The 26,456-nt window shown below is 43.9% G+C and overlaps 2 protein-coding genes across 2 annotated transcripts; both read left to right on the forward strand.

The window, feature by feature from the left end:
- The first annotated feature begins 4,114 nt into the window (after nucleotides 1-4,114).
- On the forward strand, nucleotides 4,115-25,194 carry LOC119421834 (myosin-4-like). Its single transcript, XM_037689197.1, has 33 exons — nucleotides 4,115-4,318; nucleotides 5,788-5,931; nucleotides 8,489-8,645; nucleotides 8,720-8,747; nucleotides 8,828-8,936; nucleotides 9,011-9,103; nucleotides 9,185-9,248; nucleotides 9,334-9,432; nucleotides 9,505-9,608; nucleotides 9,679-9,817; nucleotides 9,909-10,027; nucleotides 10,543-10,692; nucleotides 10,776-10,946; nucleotides 11,018-11,332; nucleotides 11,410-11,484; nucleotides 12,279-12,366; nucleotides 12,437-12,554; nucleotides 12,625-12,748; nucleotides 12,825-12,961; nucleotides 14,352-14,607; nucleotides 14,681-14,923; nucleotides 15,001-15,177; nucleotides 15,254-15,399; nucleotides 16,857-16,947; nucleotides 18,724-19,113; nucleotides 19,787-19,913; nucleotides 19,995-20,113; nucleotides 20,187-20,383; nucleotides 20,456-20,639; nucleotides 22,213-22,378; nucleotides 22,456-22,580; nucleotides 22,647-22,756; nucleotides 25,164-25,194. Exons 1-33 carry the CDS (start codon nucleotides 4,115-4,117, stop codon nucleotides 25,192-25,194), a joined length of 4,800 nt encoding a protein of 1,599 aa, XP_037545125.1.
- Nucleotides 25,195-25,591: 397 nt separating this feature from the next.
- Nucleotides 25,592-26,456, forward strand: LOC119421209 (myosin-7-like). Its single transcript, XM_037688589.1, has 5 exons — nucleotides 25,592-25,753; nucleotides 25,830-25,934; nucleotides 26,009-26,104; nucleotides 26,184-26,315; nucleotides 26,412-26,456. Exons 1-5 carry the CDS (start codon nucleotides 25,592-25,594, stop codon nucleotides 26,454-26,456), a joined length of 540 nt encoding a protein of 179 aa, XP_037544517.1.

Raw genomic sequence — 26,456 nt, forward strand, 5'->3', positions numbered from 1 at the left:
CCATGAGCAGGTGTTATTTATAAGACTGAGTTTTTTCAGCTCCTCAGACTGAAGAAGTCCTTTGGATAAAAGACGAAACTTTTCAACAAAGAAGAATCCGTCCAGAGGACGATCGTCCACAGATCCCAGCAGCTGCAGCTCCACAGCCCCACGTCTCATTAAACATTAATCGACCACGAGCCGGTGAAACTTTCCAACTGAAAAACTGATCAAGGTCAAAAGATTCAAGGTCAGCAGCTCTGCAGAAAAATATCCCTGGATTAAACTTTCTGCGCAAACGTTGAAGGCTGCTTCGTTCAAACAGGCTGAACTGGGTCATAAAGTCACGTTCTTCTGGCTGAGCTGCTCATTTTCATTTATTGTGTTTCTGCAGAGATCTGAAGAACGGAGACGGAAACGGAAAAGAAAAGGTGCGATTTGAAATCAGGATGTTTCGAACAAATCTGTAATCTGGAGGGAAATTAGCCTCGTAAATATATGACCCTCGCATGTGAGCAACAATCTGTCTAACTTTGAATAGCTGTAAATATTTATCATCGTCTTTATGTTCTTGTCTTTTCAGATTAAACAGAAACCTGTCATGTGCTTACTTCAAGCATTAAGCTGCAGTAAAAAGCACGACTGAGATAATCCAACACTTCTGGTGTTTCAGTGTTTGAAGATAAAATTTATCATCTAATAATCTCCTTCTCTGTGATTTCACGCTGAGCTGCTCTCATATCTCATCTTTTCATGGAGGCTTATTGGAAAATCAGACACGTAGATCTTTGAGATATTTTCTTCACAAACCCCACCATCCTCCTGGAGTTGAATGTGTGTGTGTGTGTGTGTGTGTGGGGGGGGGGGGGGGTCTTAGTGTAACAGGATCTCCTCTTGAGTTGGACCTGAGAGCCCTCCTGGACCTCCCTGCTCCCCCGAGCCTCAGCAGTCTGACGACCGCCGCTGTTTAAACCTTAAATGATCAGACGAGCGTTTGTGTTCGATCAGATCCACCGACAGCAACAAAACACGCAGATTGTTCAGGAGGTTTGACGTCAGCTGCAAACCCAATATCGAAAACTGGACAAACTGCGTTTCCTGTGAAAATGCAGTGTGCATGCATATTGCAGAACTGGTTGAAATCATCTGAAACTAGCATGCAAGCTTGCTGAAATGTAGCTGAAATGGAAGAATAAGCCTAAATCAGCAGAAGAAAGAACATATATTTGCTGAAACGCTTTTAAATGAACATAAATTAGCATAAAAAATAAATTACTTACCCCCTCAACCCCCCACCCCCACTGAAATTAGTGAAAAATGGCTGAAAACTAGCTGGAAGAGCAGAAAGAAGCTTCAACTACCATAACGAAGCAGAAAGAGCTGAAATGAGTTAAAAATGTGGAATTATTTGACAAAGCTAAAATTGGCATAAAAACAGATAAATAGTATCTGAAATGGCAGAAAAAAGCTGAAAGCAGTATAACAAGCTAATATTAGAAGAAAGAAGACAATTAGGCTGAAAGTAGTAATTTGGATTTTTTTAAACTGCTGAAAACAGCTAAAATTAGCTAAAAGGGTAGCTGAAAAAGTAGAACTAGCTGAAATTAGCATAAGAAATCAGAAAGAACACGTTTGCCCAATTAGGCTGAAAGAAACAGAAATTAGCACAAACAAGTGGAAATTATCTGGAAAAAGCCTAAATTAGCAGAAAACCGCTGAAAAGTAGCTGAAAATTCAGAAAGAAGCTTAAATTACCAGAAAGAAGTGGAGAGAGGACATTTTTGCTGGATTGTGCTAAAACGGGTTGAAACGAGTGCAAAAAATGTGGAATTAGCTGAAAAAAGCTCAAATTTGCACAAAACAGCTAAATAGTAGCTGAAACAACTAGCAGAAATGAGCTGATATTAGCACAACAAGCTGAAAATAACAGAAATAAGTTAATTAGGTTGAAAGTAGCAGAAATTAATATGAAAAACTTGAATTTTTTTGAAAATAACTGAAATTAGCTAAAAAAAAAGTGAGGAAAATAAACTAGCTGAAGACGTAGAACAAGTCTAAATTGTCAGAAGAAAGCAGAAAGAGCATGTCTGCCCAATTAGGCTGAAAAAAGCAGAAACGATCGGCCTCACCTTGCTGTGACATTCCACCAACAGTCCTCTGAAGATCCCACCCTAACACACCAGCACCTTTCTCTCCTTCGCGCCCCTTCACTCCGGACAGTTTGGGTTGGAGCGCCGCCACGGCCTCCTCGTTAAAACAGCCGAAGTCCTTTGTTTCCGCAGCAGCTGCCAGCAATAATCCTTCAAAAGGAAAACCATCAATCCTCCTCAAATCCTCTTTTGAAAGACGTCCGCTTGTTCGCCTCCGGACACCAATCACCAAAATAGCTGTTTGAGACCCTCCGGCTGATCCAGAGGGATCTTTAGCTCGCAAATAACCTCCAGCTTCATGTCAACTCCTTTAGCAAACACAGCAGGGATTAAGTTTTAATTTAGCTGGATTGGAGTGAAGATAGTCGGCAGTGCAAACGTTCAACAAGGACTTCTGACTAAAAATGTTTTTATTTTATTTTACAGGAAATAAGAAAATCAGCAGAGTTACGCCTAAAACATATTTAAATAAAACATTTCACTTTGTTAAGATGCTGTGACACCCCGAACAAAAGAAGCTGAAAAACAATGATTGGGTTCATAAAATGTTGTTTGAACGTTAAAATAAATAATAAAAAAAACTGCTGTGTAAGAGGGAACAAATGATGTAAAACAGTTTTTTTGTGTGTTTTTTTAGCTCCTGCCTGTAAAAACGAAGCCTCAAGGTTTCTTGCTTTGACCGTTAGCCCCATAAAGTGTTCGTTTGCACTGTCAGCAAAATATCTCACAAACCACTGGACGGATTTGGACTAATTAGTCAATGGTCAGTTGTGAGTTTTACAGATACTGATCTGAAATCTGGGGTGGTGGTAGCTGAGAGTCGCCTCTGACACACACTCTGAGGGCAACCTGAGCTTGTGTTATTAAGTGAGATCGTTCGAGGTTTGAGCGTAGCGCCAAAAGGTCCTCGCAGTTTGAAACTCTGGCGTGAAGAGTGGCGGGCGATATGCATTTCTTCAAAAATCAACTTCGTGTTAAAATAATTTTAGCCTCACCAGAATTATAAACTAAACCAGGCGTGGGCAACACGTGGCCCGAGGGCCAAAAGCGGCCCTTGGACAATCTCCACCCGGCCCAAAAATCTTAATTAAGAAAAACACGTTTCTATAAGTTGATTAACCAAAAATATGAATTTTATCACTGAAACTTAAATAAGTTTAAAATAAACATCTTGAGAAAAACATCAAAACATTCAGATAAGCTAGACTGAACTTAAACAGTTAAATTAGTTTTGGCACGTTTAACAAATTGTTGTGACAAGAGTCACTTTACAGACAGAATGTTTTTATTCACATAAATATTGTTTGTATTTCAGCTGCTCCTTCTTCAGGGGTCGCCACAGAGAACTGTCTCACATGAAGACTTTGCGATCGTTTTTATGCCGGATGTCCTTCCTGATGCAACCACAGACCACTGAGCTACCACAGCCCTCTGCGTGGAGCAGAGCGCTGCCATCTAGGGCGCCCAGGGGAGCAGATGGTTATGGGCCTTGCTCAAGGGCCCAGATTGGGGCAAATGAGGGTGGAGGTTGTTCAAACTTTCCCACCCACATTTTGATGTTGTCGGTACGAAGAGTTGAATCGGTTGATCACAGGCCCACCTTCTCTAACCTCTGCGCCACCACTCCCCAACATATAAATATTCACGCTTCATATGTTGTGTTTCTGATTTGACCTGTGTGGCGTCAGGGGCTGATTAGAGCTCTAATTTGGGCTTAGCGGCTGATCCGTCTCGTTTGTGACAGTACTGGTTCCGGACCGTGTAAACCAAGACGGCTGCCCTTCAAGGACAACGGAGCCTTATATAAAGAGGGCGACTGATCAGTTGCTGCAGGGTGACGATCCTGCTGCGGGCTGTGCAGAACTTTTGTAAAACCTAAAAGTTTTTCTGTCAGAGCTTCAGTTCCTGCTCGGTGAGTAGAGCTTTTCATTTGAAGCCTCTGACGAGACGCTGAAGGAGACGCTTTTCTTTCAGGCGGAGAAATCATGAGTGCTGACGGGGAGATGATGGTTTTCGGGCCTGCGGCCCAGTACCTGCGTAAGTCTGAGAGGGAGCGAACCGAGGCCCAGAACCGCCCGTTTGACAGCAAGACGGCGTGCTTCGTGAGCGACGAGAAGGAGTTGTACGTGAAGGCTGAGGTCCAGGACAGAGCGGACGGGAAGGTCATGGTGAAGACAGCCGACGACAGAGTGAGTCCCATATTTGTGTTAGACATCTTCGCCTCCTTCTGGAGGAAACTTTAGCTGGTGGAGAGTAAAACTCCCGAGGTGTTTGCGGAGAACAAAAGCACAGCTTCAGCTGGAGTCCAGCATCGCTGTGAAGCCTTTCAGAGCAGTAAACGGTCAGAAGTGACCCTGGAACCCGTTTGATTCCCAAACCTTCCAAGCACCGAGCGGCTCGTTGTGGGAATAATGAAGCGTTCACATTATGTGATCCATTTGTCTTCCGTACAGTTCTCAGCATCTTCATCGTCCCAGTTTTCAAGCTGTTTCAACAAATCATAAATCAAAACGTTCAGCTGTTTCAGGACAAACCCGCAGTGATTTTTGGTTTTGGTGCAACTTTAGCTTTTTGAAATATTTAGCCTTTTCTGTCATTTTTTTCTCATAGAAAAATAATTGGGCTCATTTTCTATCCTTTAGATCTGTTTACAACCTTTTACTGCTCCTTTCACATTTTGTTCTGCTTTTGCTTCTTTCAGCTTCCTTCTGCAAATTTAAACTTTTTCAGCTACGTTCAGTTCATTTCAGCTGTTTTGTGCTCCTTTCTGATTCTTTCTGCTATCTACAACATTTTTGTGCTTCTTCTAACTTGTTGCTTGTTATGCTCTTTTTAGCTCATTTATGCAATTTTAAGGTTTTTTTTTTTTTTTTGCAATTTATGTGACTATTTAGCTGTTTTATGTTAATTTTAGCTTTTTCAGCAAATTCCACACTTTTTGCACTAATTTCTATTTTTTTTCAGCTTAATTCAGAAAAATGTGCTCTCTCCACTTCCTTGTAATTATTTTAGCTTCTTTCTGCTTTTTAGCTACTATTCAATGTTTTTTTTCTAATTTCAGCTTTTTTCTGATAATTTCCACATTTTTTGTGCTCATTTCTGTTTCTTTCAGCAAATAAGTGTTCTTTCTGCTTTCTTCTGCTAATTTAAGTTAGTTAAGTTAATTTAAGTTAATTTTGCCACTTTCAGTATAATTAAATTCTTTCTGCTAATTTCTGCTCTTTTCAGCTTTATTCTACTAATTGCAGCTTTTTCTGCTATTTCAACTACTATTTATCTGTTTTTATGCTAAAATTAGCTTTTTCAGCTCATTTCAGATTTTTCAATTTACTTTTGGTAGTTTAAGCTTCTTTCTGCCTTTTCAGGTATTTTTATTTTATTTTATTTTTTGCTAATTTCAGCTTTTTTAGCTGATTTCCTATTTTTTATGCACATTTTTTCTTATTTAAACATAATTCAGCAAATGTGTTTTATTGCTTTCTTCTGTTAATTTAGGCTTTTCTTTCATTTCAGCTACATTTCAGCATGTTTTTAGGTAATTTCAGTTGTTTTTCAGCAAGTTCTTCAGCAGTAAGCGTTCGCACTGTATTTTTGCAGGAAATGTAATTTGTCTAGTTTATTTCGACTTCATGCAGACGTCTGAACGTATGTTTTACAGACTCTGACCGTCAGGGAGGACCAGGTGTTCCCAATGAACCCCCCCAAGTTCGATAAGATTGAAGACATGGTGATGATGACGCACCTCCACGAGCCTGCGGTGCTGTTCAACCTGAAGGAGCGATACGCAGCGTGGATGATCTACGTGAGTCCAACAGGAAGAAGGAGGACGTCTGAGGGTGGGGCCAGAATTTTATAATACGTAATTTATGAAGTTCAAAACTGAGAAGAGGCTAAAAACAAGAATGCATTACGAAGAAAATCCACCTTAAGTGGCTTAATGGGGAAAAGGTGCTTCAGATTGTGCTTAATTTAGGGGTAATTTAAAAAAAAAGGTAAACATCTACATGAACGACCAACAAGAGTTTCTGGACGTGTAATATTTATCTAATATTGTGATTAGTCTGATTATTGATGATGATTGTGTTATTGAAGGAAAACTAAACAAGACATGTCATTAGAGACTTAATGAAATGTTAGAGCAGCACGGTGGATCAGTGGGTAGAACTGCCGCCTCTCAGCACGAAGACTGCCGGTTCAACTCCAGTTTCCTCCCACAGACCAAAAACATGCATGTTAGGCTGATTGGTAACTCTAAATTGTCCCTAGGTGAGAAGAGAGAGAGTGAATGGTTGTTTGTTTCGTTCCCTGTGATGGACTGGAGACCTGCCCAGCCGCCTCTCTCACAGTGATATCTGGATATAGACACCAGTGACCCCCGTGACCCGAAAAGGAAGAAGCGGGTAAAGATGATGGATGGATGGATGAATGGCTGGATGGATGGATGATGAAATGATACTCCGAGCGCTTTCTGTCGCTGCCTTCCTTATTCTTTAGATGAACCCTCCTGCTGCCCTTGGGTCAAAGTGGCCCACAAGGCTGAAGCTTGTTGTCCTGGACACGAAGAATCTTTCCACTCTTTGATCTCAGCCAAAAAACAAACAAAAACAAACAAAAACAACGAACAACAAATCTTTACTGAAGCAGCAGAACTCTTCTGTTGACTTGAACAGGTGAGCTCTGTGAGCTTTTCTGTCATTAGTTGTCATTTTGACTAGAATTTTAGATTTTTTAAAATAAATAATGGAACTTTGTGATAAATCCTGCAACATCTTCAGAGTGTTGAAAGGCTGCAAGAAGACAAATTTACTAAATGCTAAAGGAACTGAACTTTGCTTCTTTCTCCATCCAGCTCCTTCCAGCAGATTTCGGCTCTTTGAACAGAACTGCTGTGATTTAGTAGCTGAAGGACGAGTCTGACTGGAAACAATTAAAAACATGGTTTGTTTCATGGTTTGATGAGACTCTGACCCAACACCGCAGGCTGACGAGGAGCTGGGATAAAAAGGATTAAAAATAAAGGATTTACAGTTTAGTTCAGATAGTTGGACGAGAAGCTCCGACTGATCGTGAAGCCTCGGACTCAGGAGCAGCAGTGGACCAGATCTTCAGCCTTACGGAGTGGCTAAGGGGGCTATGGGAGTTTGTCTTTTTCAGTCTACATGTGTTTGTGGACCTGGAAAAGGTTCATGATTGTGTTCCCCCAGGCGTTCTGTGTGGGAGGGGGGCAGCGGGAGTATGGGGTGCCTGGGTTACTGCTATCTGGTCCCTGTAGAACCCAATCAGGAGCTGTGTCCGCATCCCTGGCACAGCATCTAGTTGGTTCTCAGTGCAGGTTGGACTTTTCCAGGGCTGTCCCTGGTCTTTGACCCTGTGTGTGGTCAAAGACCAGGGACAGGATCCTAGTCTTTGACCCTGGGTGTGGTCAAAGACCAGGGACAGGATCTCAGGGTGCAGTCGTGGAGATGAGGGGGTCTAATTGGGCACCACACCAGACCCAGGAGGAGTCTGACTCAGGTGGAGGAGTTCAGGTATCTGGGCATCTTGCTCCTGAGTGACGGCGATGGATCCATGGATCGGTGTCTCGTCCTCAGTAATGAGGGTGTTGCTTCAGTCAGAAAGAGTTGAGTCTAAAGGCAAAGATCTCAATGTACTGGTCTGTCTATGTTCCAACCCTCATCTGTGGTCATGAGGTATGGATCAGAACTGAAAGAACCAGATCCTGGATCAAAGCGACCAAGATGAGCTTTCTTCGCAAGGTGGGGGCTCAGGTAAGGAGCTCCATCATCTGGAGAGAGCTCGGAGTAGAGCTGTAGCTCCTTTGCATCAAAAGGAGTCAGTTTATGAGGTTCATATGACCACAATGCCTCCTGGAGGGTTTCTGGGCACGTCCTACTGGTAGGAGACACTGGGGAAGACCCAGAACTCTCTGGAGGGATTGTGTATCTTCTCTGGTCTGAGAATGCTTTGGGTTCCCCCAGGAGGAGCTAAAGAGTGTCGCTGGGGAGGGAGAGGTCTGGGTTTCTCTCCTGGACCTCCTGGATGGAGATAGATTTGGTAGAACCAGACTGTGGGAAAGTTCTGAAAAGGAACTGGTGGCACAGAAGAACAAAACTAAACTCAAAAAGCACAAGACCTGAAAAGAAATGACCCCAACAACAAACACAACAGACACAAAAACCACAGAAAGTAAACAGCAACGCAATAAACAAAACATCTTGTTTAATGAAAAAGACACCAGAACATGTGAATAAAAGGATGTGAAATAATAAAACATAGTTCGGCTGATATTAAAATCTCGTGGCAGAATAATCAGAGCTTTGAACATGAAACACTAAAAGAGTCCTGCCGTGTCCTTGCAGACATACTCCGGACTCTTCTGTGTCACTGTCAACCCTTACAAGTGGCTGCCGGTCTACAATCCAGAGGTGGTCCAGGCCTACAGAGGGAAGAAGAGGATGGAGGTCCCGCCTCACATCTTCGCCCTGTCCGACAACGCCTACCAGTTCATGCTCACCGGTACTGCAGCTAGAAGAAACACAGACCTGTTTTCTGTCTCCGTTCCTTCTGACTCATCTGTTCTCTGTTCGCAGATCGGGAGAATCAGTCTATCCTCATCACGTAAGTGTCGTAACATCCATCGTGTTCATAAGCATGTCCGAACAGGCCTGAACTGGGAAGGGGTTGGATTTTTTTCTCAGTGGAGAATCCGGCGCTGGTAAAACCGTCAACACCAAACGGGTCATTCAGTACTTCGCAACAATCGCAGTTGCCGCAGACAAGAAAAAGGACGCAACCATCAAGATTAAGGTGAGTTTGCCGAGTCCGACGTTGGTGTTCCAGAAAGTAGGCGGAGTCAAAGTGACAGGTTGTTCGTTCCTCAGGGGACTCTGGAGGATCAGATCATCCAGGCCAACCCCCTGCTGGAGGCATTTGGGAATGCCAAGACTGTGAGGAACGACAACTCGTCTCGTTTCGTGAGTCCCACCTGAAGGCACTGCTCCAATTACCCAGAATTCTTCCAAACATGAAACACGGTCTCTTTGTTTAAATTATAGGGTAAATTTATCAGAATCCACTTTGGTGCGACCGGTAAACTAGCCTCCGCAGACATCGAAACATGTAGGTTTATACTGCAAGATGCTGAAGGTTATATGAAGCTGCTGTACAGCAAAAAGTCTCAACTTTAGTGTTTATTTCATGCAAGATCTGCTGGAGAAGTCCAGAGTGACGTTCCAGCTGGCGGCCGAGCGAAGTTATCACATCTTCTATCAGCTCACCTGCAACAAGAAGCCAGAGCTCATCGGTACACCTGCTTCCGTGCGCTTCATTTAGCATCTTTTAAGAGAATGTTTCAACCGGGTTTCCTTTTCTTCAGATCTGCTCCTCATCACCACCAACCCCTTCGACTACGCCTTCATCAGTCAGGGAGAAATCAGCGTCACGAGCATTGACGACGCTGACGAGCTGCTGGCAACAGACGTGAGGAACATGAACATCAGCGTTCAGGAGCTTCACCTGCAGCTTTAATTGTTTTATTTTTTAAACGCAGGAGGCTTTTGATATTCTGGGCTTCTCCATCGAAGAGAAGACGTCTGCCTACAAGCTGACGGGCGCCGTGATGCATTACGGGAACATGAAGTTCAAGCAGAAGCAGCGGGAGGAGCAGGCCGAGCCAGACGGCACCGAGGGTGAGGATGGTCAGCGGGAGTTTAGGACGGGATTTGTTGATTTAAAGATGAAAATGAGACTGTTTTTGTTCGTTTGTTTGTTTGTGAGCAGAGGCTGATAAAGCGGCGTACCTGATGGGCTTGAACTCTGCCGACCTGCTGAAAAACCTCTGCTACCCCAGAGTGAAGGTTGGAAACGAGTTTGTCACCAAAGGACAGAACGTTCAGCAGGTTAAACGCTTATTAACAAACTCATTGAACTTTCCAACAATTATGTGTGAAGTCCCCCACCCTCAACATTTAAAAAATATTCATTCGGATACCCCCCCCCCCCCCCACACACACACACACACACACCGTTTCCATGAAATATTAGTTAGGGGCGATTCTAGAATATGACCTTTAGGGGCTGCTCAGCCCCAGTGCTAACAATGGCTCTTGGCTTGAACAGTGTGGGGTGAGCTAACCTCAGCCAAACAAAGATAGCTGTAGTGGTAGAGGCGTTGAAGCATTTTATTATAACTTATTGCTTCCTAATTAAATTGTATTATGAAATTATGTATTTTTATGTCAAGTTTATTTGATCTTTTCAACATTCTTAAATGTATTTGACATCATTTTGCATCTCTTTATTTATTTATTTTTTAGTTTTTATACATTTATGGTCACAAATTCAACATTTTTCATCACATCAAATACTGTTTTGTGTCTTTGGTTGCCTCATGTCAAACTTTTATTCGTTTTAGGTGTACAACTCCATCGGTGCTCTGGCCAAATCCGTGTATGAGAAGATGTTCCTGTGGATGGTTCTACGGATCAACCAGCAGCTCGACACCAAACAACCCAGACAGCATTTCATTGGAGTTCTGGACATCGCTGGCTTTGAGATCTTTGATGTAGGTCTTTGACACCCAACTGTAAACTTCTCAGGAGGTCACTGAACATCATGAGCTCATTCATCTTTACTTGTTGTGTTTAGTACAACAGCATGGAGCAGCTGTGCATTAATTTCACCAATGAAAAGCTGCAGCAGTTTTTCAACCACCACATGTTCGTCCTGGAACAAGAAGAATACAAGAAGGAAGGCATCGAGTGGGAGTTCATCGACTTTGGGATGGATCTGGCAGCCTGCATTGAGCTAATTGAAAAGGTAACCTTAGAACTTACCCATTAGAACTAAAAGCCTGCGATGGAGTCGTTAACGGTATGGTTTCTTTAAAGCCGATGGGAATCTTCTCCATTCTGGAAGAAGAGTGCATGTTCCCAAAAGCCACGAACGCTTCCTTCAAAAACAAACTGTACGACCAACACCTTGGCAAGAACAGCTGCTTCCTGAAGCCAAAAGTTGTGAAAGGGAAGCCTGAGGCCCACTTCACGCTGGTGCACTACGCCGGCACCGTGGACTACAACATCACCGGCTGGTTGGTGAAGAACAAAGACCCCCTGAACGAATCCGTGGTCCAACTTTACCAGAAGTCTTCCAACAAAATCCTGGCCATGCTGTACGCTAGCTTCTCTGGAACAGATGGTTGGTTGGTTTTAATACCTTTTAATTCATTTTCTTTGCACTTTATTGTGTAAATAGTATTTTTTTTATTGACATTGTTGCAGAGGCATCTGCAGGAGGAAGTAAGAAAGGCTCCAAGAAGAAGGGAGCGTCTTTCCAAACAGTTTCAGCTCTGTTCAGGGTAAGGAAAAATGGACAATGGACTGTACTTACAGTATATAGTGTCTTTCTGTCTTATCAAGTCCCTCAAAGCGCTTAAATAAAAATACTAACTATTCAGACACCTTCCATCATCCAGAAGTCCATCCATCCATCATCTTCCTCTTGTTCTGAAGTCAGGTCTCGGGGGCAGCAGCTTCAGCAGGGAGGTCCAGACATCTCTTTCCACAGCCTCCTCTTCCAGCTCTTCTGAGAGGACTCCAGTATGTTCCCAGGCCGAACTGAAAGACTTAGTCTCTCCAGTGTGTCCTGGGTCTTCCCCAGGGTCTCCTCACAGTCAGACATGCCTGAAGCACCTCCCTAGGGAGGCGCCCAAGAAGCATCCTTACCAGATACCCAAACCACCTCAACTGGCCCCTCTTGATGAGGAGGAGTAGAGGTTCTACTCTGAGTCTCTCCTGATAACTGAACTCCTCATCCCATCTCTAAGGGAGAGTTCATCTACCCTGCAGAGGAAACTCATTTCAACTTTCTGTATTCACAATCTCATTCTTTCAGTCACTTCCCTGAGTTCATGACCAGAGGTGAGGGTAGGAGCGTAGACTGACCAGTAAAAAGAGAGCTTTGACTTAAAGCTCAGCTCTCTCTTCATCACAACAAACCAGCACAGAGTCCACAATACTGCAGACGCTGCTCCAATCTATCTGTCAATCTCACTCTCCACTCTTCCCCCACTTGTGAACAAAACCCTGAGATACTTGACATACAATCAAAACTCTACAAAGAATATTAAAGAAACCTAATTTTACCACCCAGGAGAACCTCGGGAAGCTCATGACCAACCTGAGAACGACTCATCCTCACTTTGTGCGCTGCTTGATACCAAACGAGACCAAAACACCAGGTAGTTTCGGATAAGATGAACATATTTATCACAATAAGAATGCCAGAAATAATTCTCCCCTCTGATGAAGGCACCATGGAGAACTCACTGGTCATCCACCAGCTGCGCTGCAATGGTGTGCTGGAAGGAATCCGGATCTGCAGGAAAGGATTTCCCAGTAGAATCCATTATGGGGACTTCAAGCAGCGGTAAATACATTTTAATCTTCAATATTTGAGAATGTGTACTTCTATGTTCAGGTCTGAACTCCCACCTCAGGTACAGGATTCTGAATGCCAGTGCCGTTCCTGAAGGCCAGTTCATGGATAACAAGAAAGCTGCAGAGAAGCTGCTGAACTCCATCGATGTGGATCACACGCAGTACAAGTTCGGACACACCAAGGTTTTAATTCACCGCTCAGCTGCTGTAAACACTTTTGATGAAGAAACTTTAATGGAGCAGTGATGGATAATTTCAGGTGTTCTTCAAAGCCGGCCTGCTGGGGGCCCTGGAGGAGATGAGAGATGAGCGGTTGGCCCAGGTGGTCATGTCCACTCAAGCTCTGTGCCGCGGTTACATCGTCCGACTGGAGTACCACAAGATGGTGGCCAGAAAGTAAAACCTTTACCGATTTAAAGCATGAAAATGTAAAGTTTGACGCTTGAACGTAAGACGGGATACCACGCATGATCTTTGAGGGCTCAGACTATGTGTTGGCGATGACTCTCAGCTACTACCACGCCAAACTTCAGTTGTAGATCTGTAAAAGTAGCCGAGTCATTGCAAATGTTTTTTTGTAAGCTGACGTCAATTAGCCATAGAGAATATCTTGAATGAAACAGTCCGCTGTAAATGTGCATCTAATGATCACTTTCTGACAAGTTCTTTAAAATTTGTCCCATAGTTATTAATAACTACTTAGTTATTGTTAGTTCATATTTTGTTAACACTACAAACAAATGAACACTGACAATAAATATTATCTCCTGCCCTTTAGCTATTGGCGATGGGCGATAAAAATAGGAACGTCACAACTAGATGAAAATAAAAACAGGATATGTCTTGGCTCCTCAAAGTTTATATATTTGTTAGCTACAGTTAGTTAGCTTAGCTTAGCAAAAAGACATGGAGAGAAAACAGATGGTTTGATTCTATCCAGAGAAACAAATATTTACTTACATCTTCAAAAGTCTCTGATTCAAGAGTCTCTGAGTTATTTCCTAAGATTTAGTGACATCTTGTGGCACTGAAGCAGCTTCTTCTACTAAATCCATCCATCATTCATCAACCCATCATCTTTTTCTTGCTTCTTGCTCTTTGGGTCACTGGGGTCACTGGTGCCCATGTCCAGCTGTCACTGTGTGAGAAGCAGAGGACACCTGGACAGGTTTCCAGTCCATCACAGGGACACCTGGACAGGTTTCCAGTCCATCACAGGGACACCTGGACATGTCTCCAGTCCATCACAGGGACACCTGGACAAGTCTCCAGTCCATCACAGGGACACATAGAGACAAATGAGACAACCATTCACTCTCTCACTGAAAGGCAACAGCTCTACCCACTGAGCCACCGTGCCATCCATACTAAATACAGAGAAAGTGAAATCAGTATAAAATATTCTACAGACTTGATTTCTGAACGGAATGAAAAACCTTTATACAACTTTCATTTTAGTCTGGAAATATGTGAATTTTGAGAACACCTCTGGACCCCAAAGGTAAAAATACTAAAACTGGTCCAATTCTGCTTGGGTGGTCTAATCTTCTATGTTTTGGGGCTACAACGCAGATCGAGGCCGACACAACATAGGTGGAGGTGAGGATGGTATTTAGCACAGAGGTGGTACAACTTATTGGAAGTACTGACTGACATGGAGCTAACACTGTTCAGACGTGCCCTCATTAACCCTTCAAATATCCAGACTCATTTCTGAAAGCACATTGATTTAATGAGCAGCCTTCACTGAAACATAAAAACTGAGGTGGATGTTTCCGTCCAACAGGGAGGCCATCTACACGCTGCAGTACAACCTCCGTTCCTTCATGAACGTCAAACACTGGCCGTGGATGAAGCTCTACTTCAAGCTGAAGCCTCTTCTGAAGAGCGCCGAGGCCGAGAAGGAGATGGCCCAGATGAAGGTGGATTTCACAAAACTCAAGGAGGATCTGGCCAAGTCGGAACACCGGCGGAGGGAGCTGGAGGAGAAGATGGTCTCGGTTGTTCAGGAGAAAAACGACCTCCTGCTTCAAGTCCAGGCTGTGAGTTGAACTGTTACGACGCTGCGCTAACTTCACTTTATGGAAGCTGATCGGCGCAAAAACCTGATTTCAGGAAGCCGACAACCTGCTGGACGCAGAGGAGAGATGTGAAGGACTCATCAAGAGCAAAATCCAGCTGGAGGCCAAACTGAAGGAGGTGACGGAGAGGCTGGAGGACGAGGAGGAGGTGAACGCCGAGCTTACCGCCAAGAAGAGAAAGCTGGAGGACGAGTGCGCGGAGCTGAAGCGGGACATCGATGACCTGGAGCTGACTTTGGCCAAGGTGGAGAAGGAGAAACATGCCGTGGAAAACAAGGTGAGCCAGAAACCTTCTGCTGTGTTGAGCTGTTGGAGGAAAAAACATCTTAATGTTTCTCCAAACCACGACTGCAGGTGAAAAACCTGATGGAGGAGATCCTGAGTCAAGACGAAAACATCTCCAAACTTTCCAAAGAGAAGAAAGCTCTGCAGGAAGCTCACCAGCAGCTGCTGGATGACCTGCAGTCCGAGGAGGACAAAACCAACTCCCTGACCAAAGCTAGAACCAAACTGGAGCAGCAGGTGGATGAGGTGAGTCACCCAGAGCACGACGAGCAGCAGGGCGGGAGCGTCCGAGGCAGCGCTGATCCACAGCTTATTGTTTCAGCTGGAAGGCTCCCTGGAGCAGGAGAAGAAGGTCCGCATGGACCTGGAGAGAGCCAAGAGGAAGCTGGAGGGGGATCTGAAACTGGGCCAGGAGTCCATCATGGATCTGGAGAACGAGAAGCAGCAGCAGGACGAAAAGCTCAAGAAGTAAGGAGGAAATGATTTGTTCTTGGATGGAGATAACCGTGTGATCTTTCTACGTTTGAACGGTGCATTGATCAGATTAAAATGATAAAAGGCTTCCTCCAACATGTGCTCAGATCAGACCCGTTCATTAAAGTGAGTCACGTTCAGTTTTAATCTGCTTTTATTTAATTGTTTAAAGCCAATTTTCAGAAAAAGAGAGCACACAGTGCAACTGCTGAGCCAGCATTTTGACTTGTTTCACTTTATTCACAAATATTTTCCCCTCAGAGAAAAACAGTGTCTTTATCTTCTGATGCTACTTTTAGCTACATCTAGCCTTTAGCTACAGTTTTGCTATTTTTTACTTTTAGCAGCTATTTAGTCAAGATTAGCTTTTAGCCACTGTTTAGATCATTTTAGCTCTGGTTCAGCTGATTTTACCTTTAACGTTTCATTCCTCAACAGAATTCAGAAAAGTCCTTCAGCATGCAGTGTTCAGACAGAAAATCTTTTTTCCTCCTATTTTACACAAAAACAGTGACATCAGTTTTGTGACTTCTGCTAATTTAGACTTTTGTTTCAAAATGAGAGCAAAAAGTTCTACATTTTATAAAAAAAAAGTAAAAAAACGCAAGTTTTATCAAATTTACCAAAGTTAGCTTGATAATACACACAACGAGGTATCAGTACAGATTGCAAACAGCACATTTTCATACTGAAATAAAATATAAGGCGAATATTCACATGAAGCACGAAAACAAACTTTAATCAGTGTCCCAGGTTTTTTTTTAAGTACTAAACGTGCTTAAAAATTACTCAAGTCCAGCTCATTTTATGCTGTGGGCAATAAAAGTTTAAAATAAAAAGGTTCAACTGGTTTTGGGTCATTTTGACCCAAGGACAGCAGGAGGGTCACCAGAACATGGAGCGACCTGTCAGGTCCATCCATTGAGGAGAAATGATTAATAATTAGTTGATGCTGTAGGTATCAAATCTAAAACCTTCACTTATTTATCAGTTCATTCATTTCTGCTCCGTTTATTTTGTCATTAAAAAACTAATCCCGCAGCCCCGGTCATTTGAGGAAACAATGTTTTCTAGTTTTTATGTTGCCTAAAAGTATAATTTTCTCAAATGATTGGGGTGGTCAAAAATTATGGGGGGCAGGGCCTCTACTGGCCACCCCCTGCCTCCACCACTGCACCTGATGGTGGATAAAAATTTGTCACTCTGCTTAAAATAATCTCCCTCTGTTCTTCTACACAATGTAATATTTTGCACTATAAACATTTGTTTACTCTAATTTGTTCAATTCCAGCCCAGAAAAACATTCATCTCCAAAACTACAAACATTTACCATTCAGATTCCTCAGTGTCGACGTACCACTTGTTCTGCACCAGCTTAGTTTTCTCATTTTGTGAGGGCTAAATGTGAGAAAACGTTCAGGACGGACTCTGAGCTTCGTTTCGTTTTGCAGGAAGGACTTTGAGTTGTCTCAGCTGCAGGCGAAGATCGAAGATGAGCTGTCACTCAGTGCTCAACTTCAGAAGAAGATCAAAGAGCTTCAGGTGAGGAAGACTCACTCATACACGTTTTACTGGAAGATCTGGACCTCAACTCCTCCTATAAGTTTATTTGCTTTTATCATGTTGAAGCTGTATTAAATATCATATTTAATCTTACACAGTAATCCGTATATTACATTATTCTCTTAAAATAATAAGAAAATTAATGTGCAGCTCTCAAATAATACGTTGGGGATGACTCTCAGCTACTACCACGCCAAATTTGAACTCAAAATCTGTAAAACAACCAAAGGTGGAGCCATGTCTGTTTCTCCAACCTGAAATGAGTCATTTTAACATCTAATCAACATTTTCCATAATTTAATCAAAATGCTTCCTGCAGTTCATGGGATATTTTGTCAACAGAGACAGAAAAGACTCCAACAATGAAATGGCAAAGTTTAAAGCTAAATGATGGGCTCAATCGGTGCTCAGCGTTTGGTCTTGAACTTAAAAGTCCTGGCTGCCACAAACTCTGACCGTTTCTGTTTCAAAAAGACACATTTCCAAAATAATATTTGTGCGTTTGCCAAGTTTTAAATGTTTTGGCTCTTTGGTTCCTTCGACAGTTACTGCCAGGTAACTACTTTAATTTACATTGATCAATTCAGCCTTTATTTAAACAGATAAATCACATTAAGCCTTGAAGACTTATTTACAAGTGCGACCTGTTTGGACAGACAATAAATTGGTGAAAGTGACAACAGGTTTTGGAGGCAAAAAAAATTCTTAACATGCTCTTAATCATTGGCTGAAGATTAAAAACATGAAAATGAAAAAAACATCGCACACTAGCACATAATGATGCCGACATTCCGCAGGGGGGTGGGGGAACGTAAGGATGCTCAGCATGTCCAGAGACAACACTCAGAGGCACTGCATGAGTTCTGATAAGAGTGGTAAATCACTCAGTTCACTAGTTCCCTCTGGAAAGATCCATACACTCTTGGTTGGTGCCAAGGATGGCTAAGGACAACATCAAATAGAATCCCATGAGTCCTGAAATGATGACAGAATGTCTATTCAGCCAGGCCCCTCTGATTGGTCTGTAAAATTCCTCGGTGGGAGGGGGGAGGGGGGCAGAGCATCAAGGTTTACAGAGCTTCCAGGTGAATTAAGATAAGGTGACCTGTCAAGGCCAGTCAGGGAGCCAAATTCAGATAAACACGATTGTTTTGGGACAGGCAAAACTTTAATGACATCTACCTTGAGTCTGTGTCAGTTCACTCAGTTCCGAAACGTCCAAATTAAATGGCCACACCAATGGAACGTGCCTGAGAATAATCCCAGAGATCTGATCCATTCTGCCAAAAGCATTTGAGTCTGGGTGCTCGAGGCACGAACCAAGCCATCAGACCAGGGCCAAATTTGCTGCAGACGACTTCCTTATATGTTGATAGACAAAGAACCAGCCGAATCCAAAAAGTAGGAAACCAGTTATCATAAATCCAATTATATATGTGTATTTAACATCCACAGTTGATAACAGAGATAAACACATCATCAAGTCTTCCAAGTTGATGAGATATTCAGCTGCGTGCGTGCCAACAGGGCAAATCGGCTCGCCTAAAGCCTGTCTTGTCTTCAAAGAAATGTTATCAATTGTGTTGAGGGACCAACTGAACAAATCCATAGCAGAATTATGATTTGGAAGATTTGTACAAGAGAGGCTCTAAGCAGTTTCACAGACAGGACCGAGCAAAGCGGAGAGGGAGAGGAGGAGAAAGGCATCCGCCCTTGACAAGAGCAAGTGTTGAAAAATTATACTGTAATTTACAGGCCAGGATCGAGGAGCTGGAGGAGGAGATCGAGTCTGAGCGTTCATCTAGAGCCAAAGTGGAGAAGCAGAGGTCCGATTTGTCCAGGGAACTGGAGGAGATCACCGAGAGACTGGAGGAGGCCGGAGGAGCCACCGCCGCTCAGGTGGAGATGAACAAGAAGCGTGAGGCTGAGTTCCTGAAGCTGCGTAGGGACCTGGAGGAGTTGTCTCTGCAGCACGAAGGTACGTCCGCCGGTCTGCGTAAGAAGCACGCCGACAGTGTGGCTGAGATGGGAGAGCAGCTCGATAACGTCCAGAGAGTGAAGCAGAAACTGGAGAAGGAGAAGAGCGAGCTGAGGCTAGAGCTAGACGACCTCTCCAGCAACATGGAAACCATCGCCAAGGCAAAGGTGGGGGGTCGAACTAAACCTGGATCTGCTGGGCTGAGGCTGCTGGGGACTAACTGTGAACAGTGTTCATAAGGGAGTCTCCAAAATGTTCAAGACGTCCTCATTTTCCTGGTTTGAGTCGCAGAGCCTCATTAAAAAAACATCTTTGACAAATTCCCCCTCATCCGAGGAGTCTGGAGCTCATCTCGCTTCAGTTTCTGTGAATCAAATGAGAACTGTGGGGGAGGCGACAGACCCAATGAAAACTGGACCTTCTTGTTGTCATCAGCATCAAGGAGACCTGCTGCAGCTTCTGCACCTCCACTCAGAGATCCAGATCGCTTGATGTCTAATGACAAAATGAGTTCTGGACTGGGGGACAGTCCTCATCTGGTCCAGATTTATTGTCTCACATACCTATCACACCATTGTTGCATGATACAAGGTTCTTCTTACTATGGAAAGTGTAACTATGTTGGAAGAATGTTGTGTAACAGTGGTGTGCTATTTATGCATGTTGTGCACAAATTTTGCCCCAATCTTTGCAGAGTGTTTGTGCAAAATACTCAAACATGTTGAAAGTAACCTGTTCTTGTGTCCAAGCAGTCACAGCCCAGAGAGAGCCTCACGTTAATGTTTCATGTTCTGCTCCACGACACCAGAATAAGAACATTTCTCATTTTTCAATCTTCAGATTAACTTAGAGAAGATGTGTCATTCACTTGAAGATCAGCTGAGCGAGGTAAAGAACAAGGAGGAGGAGCACCTGAGGCTCATAAATGACCTGTCGAGTCAGAAAGCTCGGTTGACCACAGAAAATGGTGAGGAGCTTTTCATCCCATCTGAATAATCCTGCACAGAGTAAAACATCCTCACAGATTGGTTTGTGGTGATTCCTTTAGCTGAGATGGCTCGGCAGCTGGAAGAAAAGGAGTCCTTAATGTCCCAGCTGGCCCGAGCAAAGCAAGCCTTCCTTCAGCAGATCGAGGAGCTGAAACGACTTCACGAGGAGGAGGTGAAGGTGAGGTCTGAGGAAACACGATTGTACTGTGGAGAAGTTTAAATCTTTAAATGGTTTCTTTCCTTCTGTCAAGGCTAAAAACGCCCTGGCTCACAGCTTGCAGTCATCTCGCCACGACTGCGAGCTCCTCAGAGAGCAGTATGAGGAGGAGCAGGAGGCAAAAGCTGAGCTGCTTCGCTGCCTGTCCAAGGCCAACAGCGAGGTCGCTCAGTGGAGGACCAAATACGAGACGGACGCTATCCAACGGACAGAGGAGCTGGAGGAGGCCAAGTAAGATCAAACCACTTCACAACACTCAGGTTCGTCAGGGAAGACGGTGATGCAGCTCGTGTTCTTCTGCAGGAAGAAGCTAGCTGTCCGTCTGCAGGACGCAGAAGAAGCCGTGGAGGCCGTGAACTCCAAGTGCTCCTCTCTGGAGAAAACCAAACACCGGCTGCAGGGAGAAGTGGAGGACTTGATGATGGACATGGACAGGTCCAACTCGGCTGCCGCTGCGTTGGACAAGAAGCAGAGGAACTTTGACAAGGTTTAAAACACCCTTGAATGTTTCGTGACCATCTTAGAAACTTTTAACACTTCCAATCAAACAAGAGGTAAACACGTTTTATATCTATAATCAAGAAAGAACGTCTTTTAGTTCTGCACAATCCTGCAGCTTCAGCTGAGATTTCAGTAAACAAACTAAAAGCAAAACCCACGCCTACAGCACCTGGTGTAAAGCGTAACTGCACTTTTGCCAGGAATTACTCAACATCCCAATAAAGGAACGACTAAGTTTGCTGTTCAAGGACGTCCAGTCCTGTCCTCTAGGGCTACTGTCTAGGCTTGTTTTGTTGTCTCGCTGCACCAGCACGCCTGATTCAATAACTGAACTATCATATTTTTCGGCCTATAAGTCTTTTTTTAGGCCTAATTTGCAGATCCTGCAACTTATACGCCGAAGTGACGTATTTATTGATTTTTTCCCCCATATTTATAAACCAATTTTTGTCTGAAATATGACCATTTTCATTCATTCTGACTGAAAATATCGAACATTACCATTTTCAGCCAATAGATAGCACTCGAGTTGTATGGCATGCCATTGTGTCATGTAATAAGTAAAGGTGGCTGTTAATGACACAATTGGCTTGCCATAGCCTGCCACCTTTGTGCAGCTCGCTTGGAGCCACCGTCAAATCAGCTTCATTTTGTTGCGCCGCCCCGGCCAAATGCAACTAATTTTACCACTGAAGTGTATTTATTAAGTAAAAGTTCAACTGAGACACTTTTCTATAAAGTTGAGCAAACAAATAATTGTTTTTAGGTGGTTATCTTATGAAATTTTGAAGAAATGCACAGCGAATTGTCTCATCCATATGCCTACTTCTGTTTCGACGTTTGAAATTCAGCTGATTTGATCGTCTAAGTGCATTTATTAAGGAAAAGTTAGACTGAGACACACCTTTACTATAATTTCAAGCAAACAAATAATTGTTTTTAATTGTTAATCTTGTTAAATTCTTGTTAAAGTCCTCCTGTACAGGCTCCCGCGGCCGCCATTTGGCAGCCAATTGATTTTTGGAACAACACCGGCCCACATTTCTGGGTTATCAGCGGTGACACGTAACAAACACGACGCGTCAGTGGTGACACATAATAGATGCAACGTATTTATGGATTTTTCCACTTTATTAGATATATTTGGATTGATGCGACTTATAGGACGGTACGATGTGTACAGTGGAAAATACGGTACTTCTTCAGTGTGTTCTGGAGTTCTGCAGAAGCCTGTTGATGAACTATTCTGTAAATCAGGAGTGTTAATCAGCGAAACCTCTAAAACAAAGTGGATCAAAGAGGAATCAGGATTGGACGATACCGCTGTAGAACATGAGCGATCAACTGCACAGGTTTTACAAATGTGTCAATGTTCTTGACCTGCCGAAGGAAAGGTGGAGTCAAGTCCTGCAGGGCAACTTCAACGATCAGCTGCACAAAAAGAAAAGAAAGACCTTTTCAAGAAGAACCTTTTCGTGATGTTTTTACGTTGGACCTGGCGAACAGTCAAGCCTTTACCAGAAAGTGACGCCTTGTCCCCTCGCGGTCTCTGTCCTCAGATTGTGTCCGAGTGGAAGCAGAAGCACGACGAGGGTCAAGCAGAGTTGGAGGCAGCTCTGAAAGAGGCCCGCTCTTTGGGAACGGAGAACTTCAAGATGAAGAACGCCTTTGAGGAATGTCTGGAACAAGTTGACACGCTAAAACGAGAAAACAAAAATCTTCAACGTGGGTCAAAGCCCTTTCTGAATCGTTCGTAGGCTTGGTCTACAGATATATTAATTACAGTTTCCTTTTCTTCACAGAGGAAATAATGGACCTCACAGAGCAGCTGGGAGAGACGATCAAATCCATCCACGAGCTCGAAAAGTCAAAGAAACAAGCAGAGCAGGAGAAGTTAGAGGCCCAGGCAGCTCTGGAGGAAGCAGAGGTACGCAGAAGAAAAATAAACTTATCTTCATTTCTCCCATCTCTGGTTCTAATTCTTTTCTGCCAGGCCTCGCTGGAGCACGAAGAATCCAAAATTCTGAGGGTCCAGCTGGAACTGAACCAGGTGAAGTCCGAGGTGGACAAGAAGATCGCTGAGAAGGACGAGGAGCTGGAGCAGCTGAGGAGGAACAGCCAGCGAGTCGTCGACACCATGCAGAGTAATTTAGATGCTGAAGTCCGCAGCAGAAACGATGCCTTGAGGGTGAAGAAGAAGATGGAGGGAGACCTGAATGAGATAGAGGTCCAGCTGAGCCATGCCAACAGGCAGGCAGCCGAAGCTCAGAAACAGCTGAGGAACATTCAAGTTCAGCTGAAGGTGGGCAGTCTGCTTATTGTGAGCAAGAAGAGAACCCTGCTGGGTTTATAAATCTAAAGGATTATTTTAATCTCTTCAGGAGGTCCAGATCCACCTCGACGATGTCTTGAGGAGCAACGATGACCTGAAAGAGCAGGTCGCCATGACGGAGCGCAGGAATAACCTCCTGCAGGCCGAGGTGGAGGAGATCCGAGCAGCTCTGGAGCAGACGGAGAGGAGCCGAAAGTTAGCCGAGCAGGAGCTGCTGGACGCCAGCGAGAGGGTCCAGCTGCTTCATTCACAGGTTTTCATGCTGCACTTCAGCCACACAAACTGTTCGTCACACAAAAACCAACAGAACCAGTCCGTTCCCACTGCTTACCCAATGGCAACTGCAGCGCCGGTGTTCCACTGAGACTTAACCAGAGATGACCGAGTCAACTTGTTGTATCCAACGACGTGACTCTACCTCCAATCGTCTCTGCTGCGTAGCAAACTGGGACATTCATTGCATCACATCTGAAATAAAACAGGGATGAGTTGAGGTGTACTGCGTTACCATGAAAATGATCTACAATAAAAAAGATCTACAATAAAAATGATCTACACTGGCACCTCCGTCTGGCACTTTGGATCAGATCGCTCGCACAGCTTGGTGCAAACACGTCTTCATTAATTTTAGGTAGTATCACTCTGAGCTGTGGCTGTTTGCACTGAGGCTTGTAGTCCGGAGTCACCACAGGCATCTTGAACACTTCACTTTTGTCATGGCCGTCTGCAACGGGTCTCAAGAAAAGTAGAGCTGGATTTTGATACCTGCGTGGGAGATCCTCTATGATGGAAAACATTTGAGGCTTCAATCCTGAATCTCCAGGTCTAAAAACCACAATGATGATAAATAACTGTAAAAAAAACTGGTCCAGATCTACCTTTCATCATTTCTAAAGTGTAATCCAGCAGATTAAATAATAAGACAGAGTACATGTGTGTGAATGAGAGGTGAAACAGTGAAGCCACAAGGAGCAGAGGTCACAAAGGTGCAGGAATTCAAGGACTTGGGGTCCACTGTTCAGGAAAATAAGGAGTGTGGTAAAGAGGTGAAGAAGAGAGTCCTGGCAGGATGGAGTGGATGGAGAAAAGTTTCAGGAGTGATTTGTGACAAAAGGGTGTCAGCACAGGTCAAATGAAAAGTTTACAAGACAGTGGTGAGACCAGCTATATTGTATGGTCTGGAGACAGGACATGGACAAAAAGACAGGAGACAGAACTGGAAGTGGTAGAAATGAAGATGTTGAGGTTCTCCTTAGGAGTGACAAGGATGGATAAGATTATGAATGAGAACATCAGAGATACAGCACAGGTTGAACAACTGGAAGATAAAGTTAGAGAGGCCAGACTGAGATGGTTTGAACATGTCCAGAGGAGGGACAGTGGTTTGAACATGTCCAGAGGAGGGACAGTGGTTTGAACATGTCCAGAGAAGGGACAGTGGTTTGAACATGTCCAGAGGAGGGACAGTGGTTTGAACATGCCCAGAGGAGGGACAATGGTTTGGACATGCCCAGAAAAGGGACATTGGTTTGGACATGTCCAGAGGAGGAACAGTGGGTATATTGGTAGAAGGATGTTAGAAATGCAGCTGCCAGGAAAAAGACAAAGAGGAGATACATGGATGCAGTTAGAGAGGACATGGAGGTAGTTGGAGTGAGGACAGAGGATGCAGAGGACAGAGATGGAGGAGCAGGATGACGCACTGTGGAGACCTCTGGAGAGGGAAAAGCCGAAAGAAGAAGACTCCAGCAGATTAAATCATACCAAAAGGTACAAAGTGGGCTGAGGTGGGTATCATTATAATGTGCGCTACCAACAATGCACAACCTGAATTATTGATCATGAACTTTGGTGCCAATAATGCAGTTTTGCAAGCCTTGCACCAGATGGTAGGCTGAGATTTTAAAAACCTGCACACAAACTGGTCTGCAATGGATAATTTTCCATTTTGTAAATTATACTTTCAGTTCCAACAGCCGCAGCCCAGTGGGACTCTAGCTTTGGCATCTTTATATGACAAGGAAAACTTGTGATGAGCATGTTCCTGCACGCTGTTATCAAATGACTGACTGCTTACAGAACACCAGCCTGCTGAACAGCCGGAAGAAGCTGGAGGTCGATCTGTCTCAGATTCAGAGTGAGATGGACGATAGCGTCCAGGCAGCGAGAAACGCTGAGGAGAAAGCCAAAAAGGCCATCACTGATGTAAGAAATTCATATTTTGTCTCTTTCTACACTATTATAGATATTTGTTCAAACTGATTGTTTTTATTCACTCGTTTCAATCCACACTAATAAAAACTCAGAAGAACCATACCGTGCCACTAGGTGGCGATAATGTCCACGTTAATGACATCACAATAGAGCGCAAAAACATTTTTGTTGGGCTAAAGATAGTCATAAAACAATCTTTTTTCTTTGATATTGTTTACAGTTTCCTCGGTTATGAATTATTTCAGCATATGGTTAGAGGTTAATGGTGACGACATCAGGATGAAGTGAAACAGACGGAAAATGGATAAAAATGGTTATTTTGTTGTTGTTTTCTTGTCCTGAGAAAAGCAGCAGTCACTAGATAGGATGCCTCCATTTTTCAGGCTGCCATGATGGCTGAGGAGTTGAAGAAAGAGCAGGACACCAGCGCTCACCTGGAGAGGATGAAGAAGAACCTGGAGGTGACGGTGAAGGACCTGCAGCAGCGTCTGGACGAGGCCGAGAACCTAGCCATGAAAGGAGGCAAGAAGCAACTGCAGAAGCTGGAAGCGAGGGTAAAGTATCCCATGTGGCTCGGTTCCCTGAAGTGTAAGACCTTTTATAAGTTGCAGGCTTCGGTCTTTATTGCAGGTGCGGGAACTGGAGAATGAGCTTGAAGCAGAACAAAAACATGGTTCGGAGTCGGTGAAGGGTGCGCGCAAGCTTGAGCGCAGAATGAAAGAGCTCACGTATCAGGTAAGAAGAACCTGAAAGTTTAGTTAATTACAGAAAAGATGATCCCTGATTCTTCTTCTCTTCTCGTCAACCAGTCCGAGGAGGACAAAAAAACCATGATGAGGCTGCAGGAGCTCGTGGACAAACTCCAGCTGAAAGTCAAAGTGTACAAGCGGCAGGCCGAAGAGGCTGTGAGGACTTTCATTCTCAAATATCAGTTAAGATGAGAACGGATGATGTTTTAAAAATCGTTTATTTGGTTTCTGGCAGGAAGAGCAGACCAACGCTCACCTGACTAAACTGAGGAAGGTGCAGCACGAGTTGGAGGAGGCTGAGGAGCGAGCGGACATCGCCGAGTCCCAGATCAACAAAATGAAAGTTAAAAATCGCGACATGGCCAAGGTGTGTTACTCCTCAACTACACCTGCCCGAAGTCACGTCACACAATCGCTCAGAGGTCTAGATTGCTTGCTCAGTGACACCATTTTAACCTCCTAGGACCTGGCATCCACTTATGCAAGAGTTCGGGTCTTAGGAGGTTAA

Source organism: Nematolebias whitei, chromosome 15 (assembly GCF_014905685.2).
Source record: "Nematolebias whitei isolate Nwh7 chromosome 15, NemWhi1, whole genome shotgun sequence".
Classification (NCBI taxonomy): Eukaryota; Metazoa; Chordata; class Actinopteri; order Cyprinodontiformes; family Rivulidae; genus Nematolebias; species Nematolebias whitei.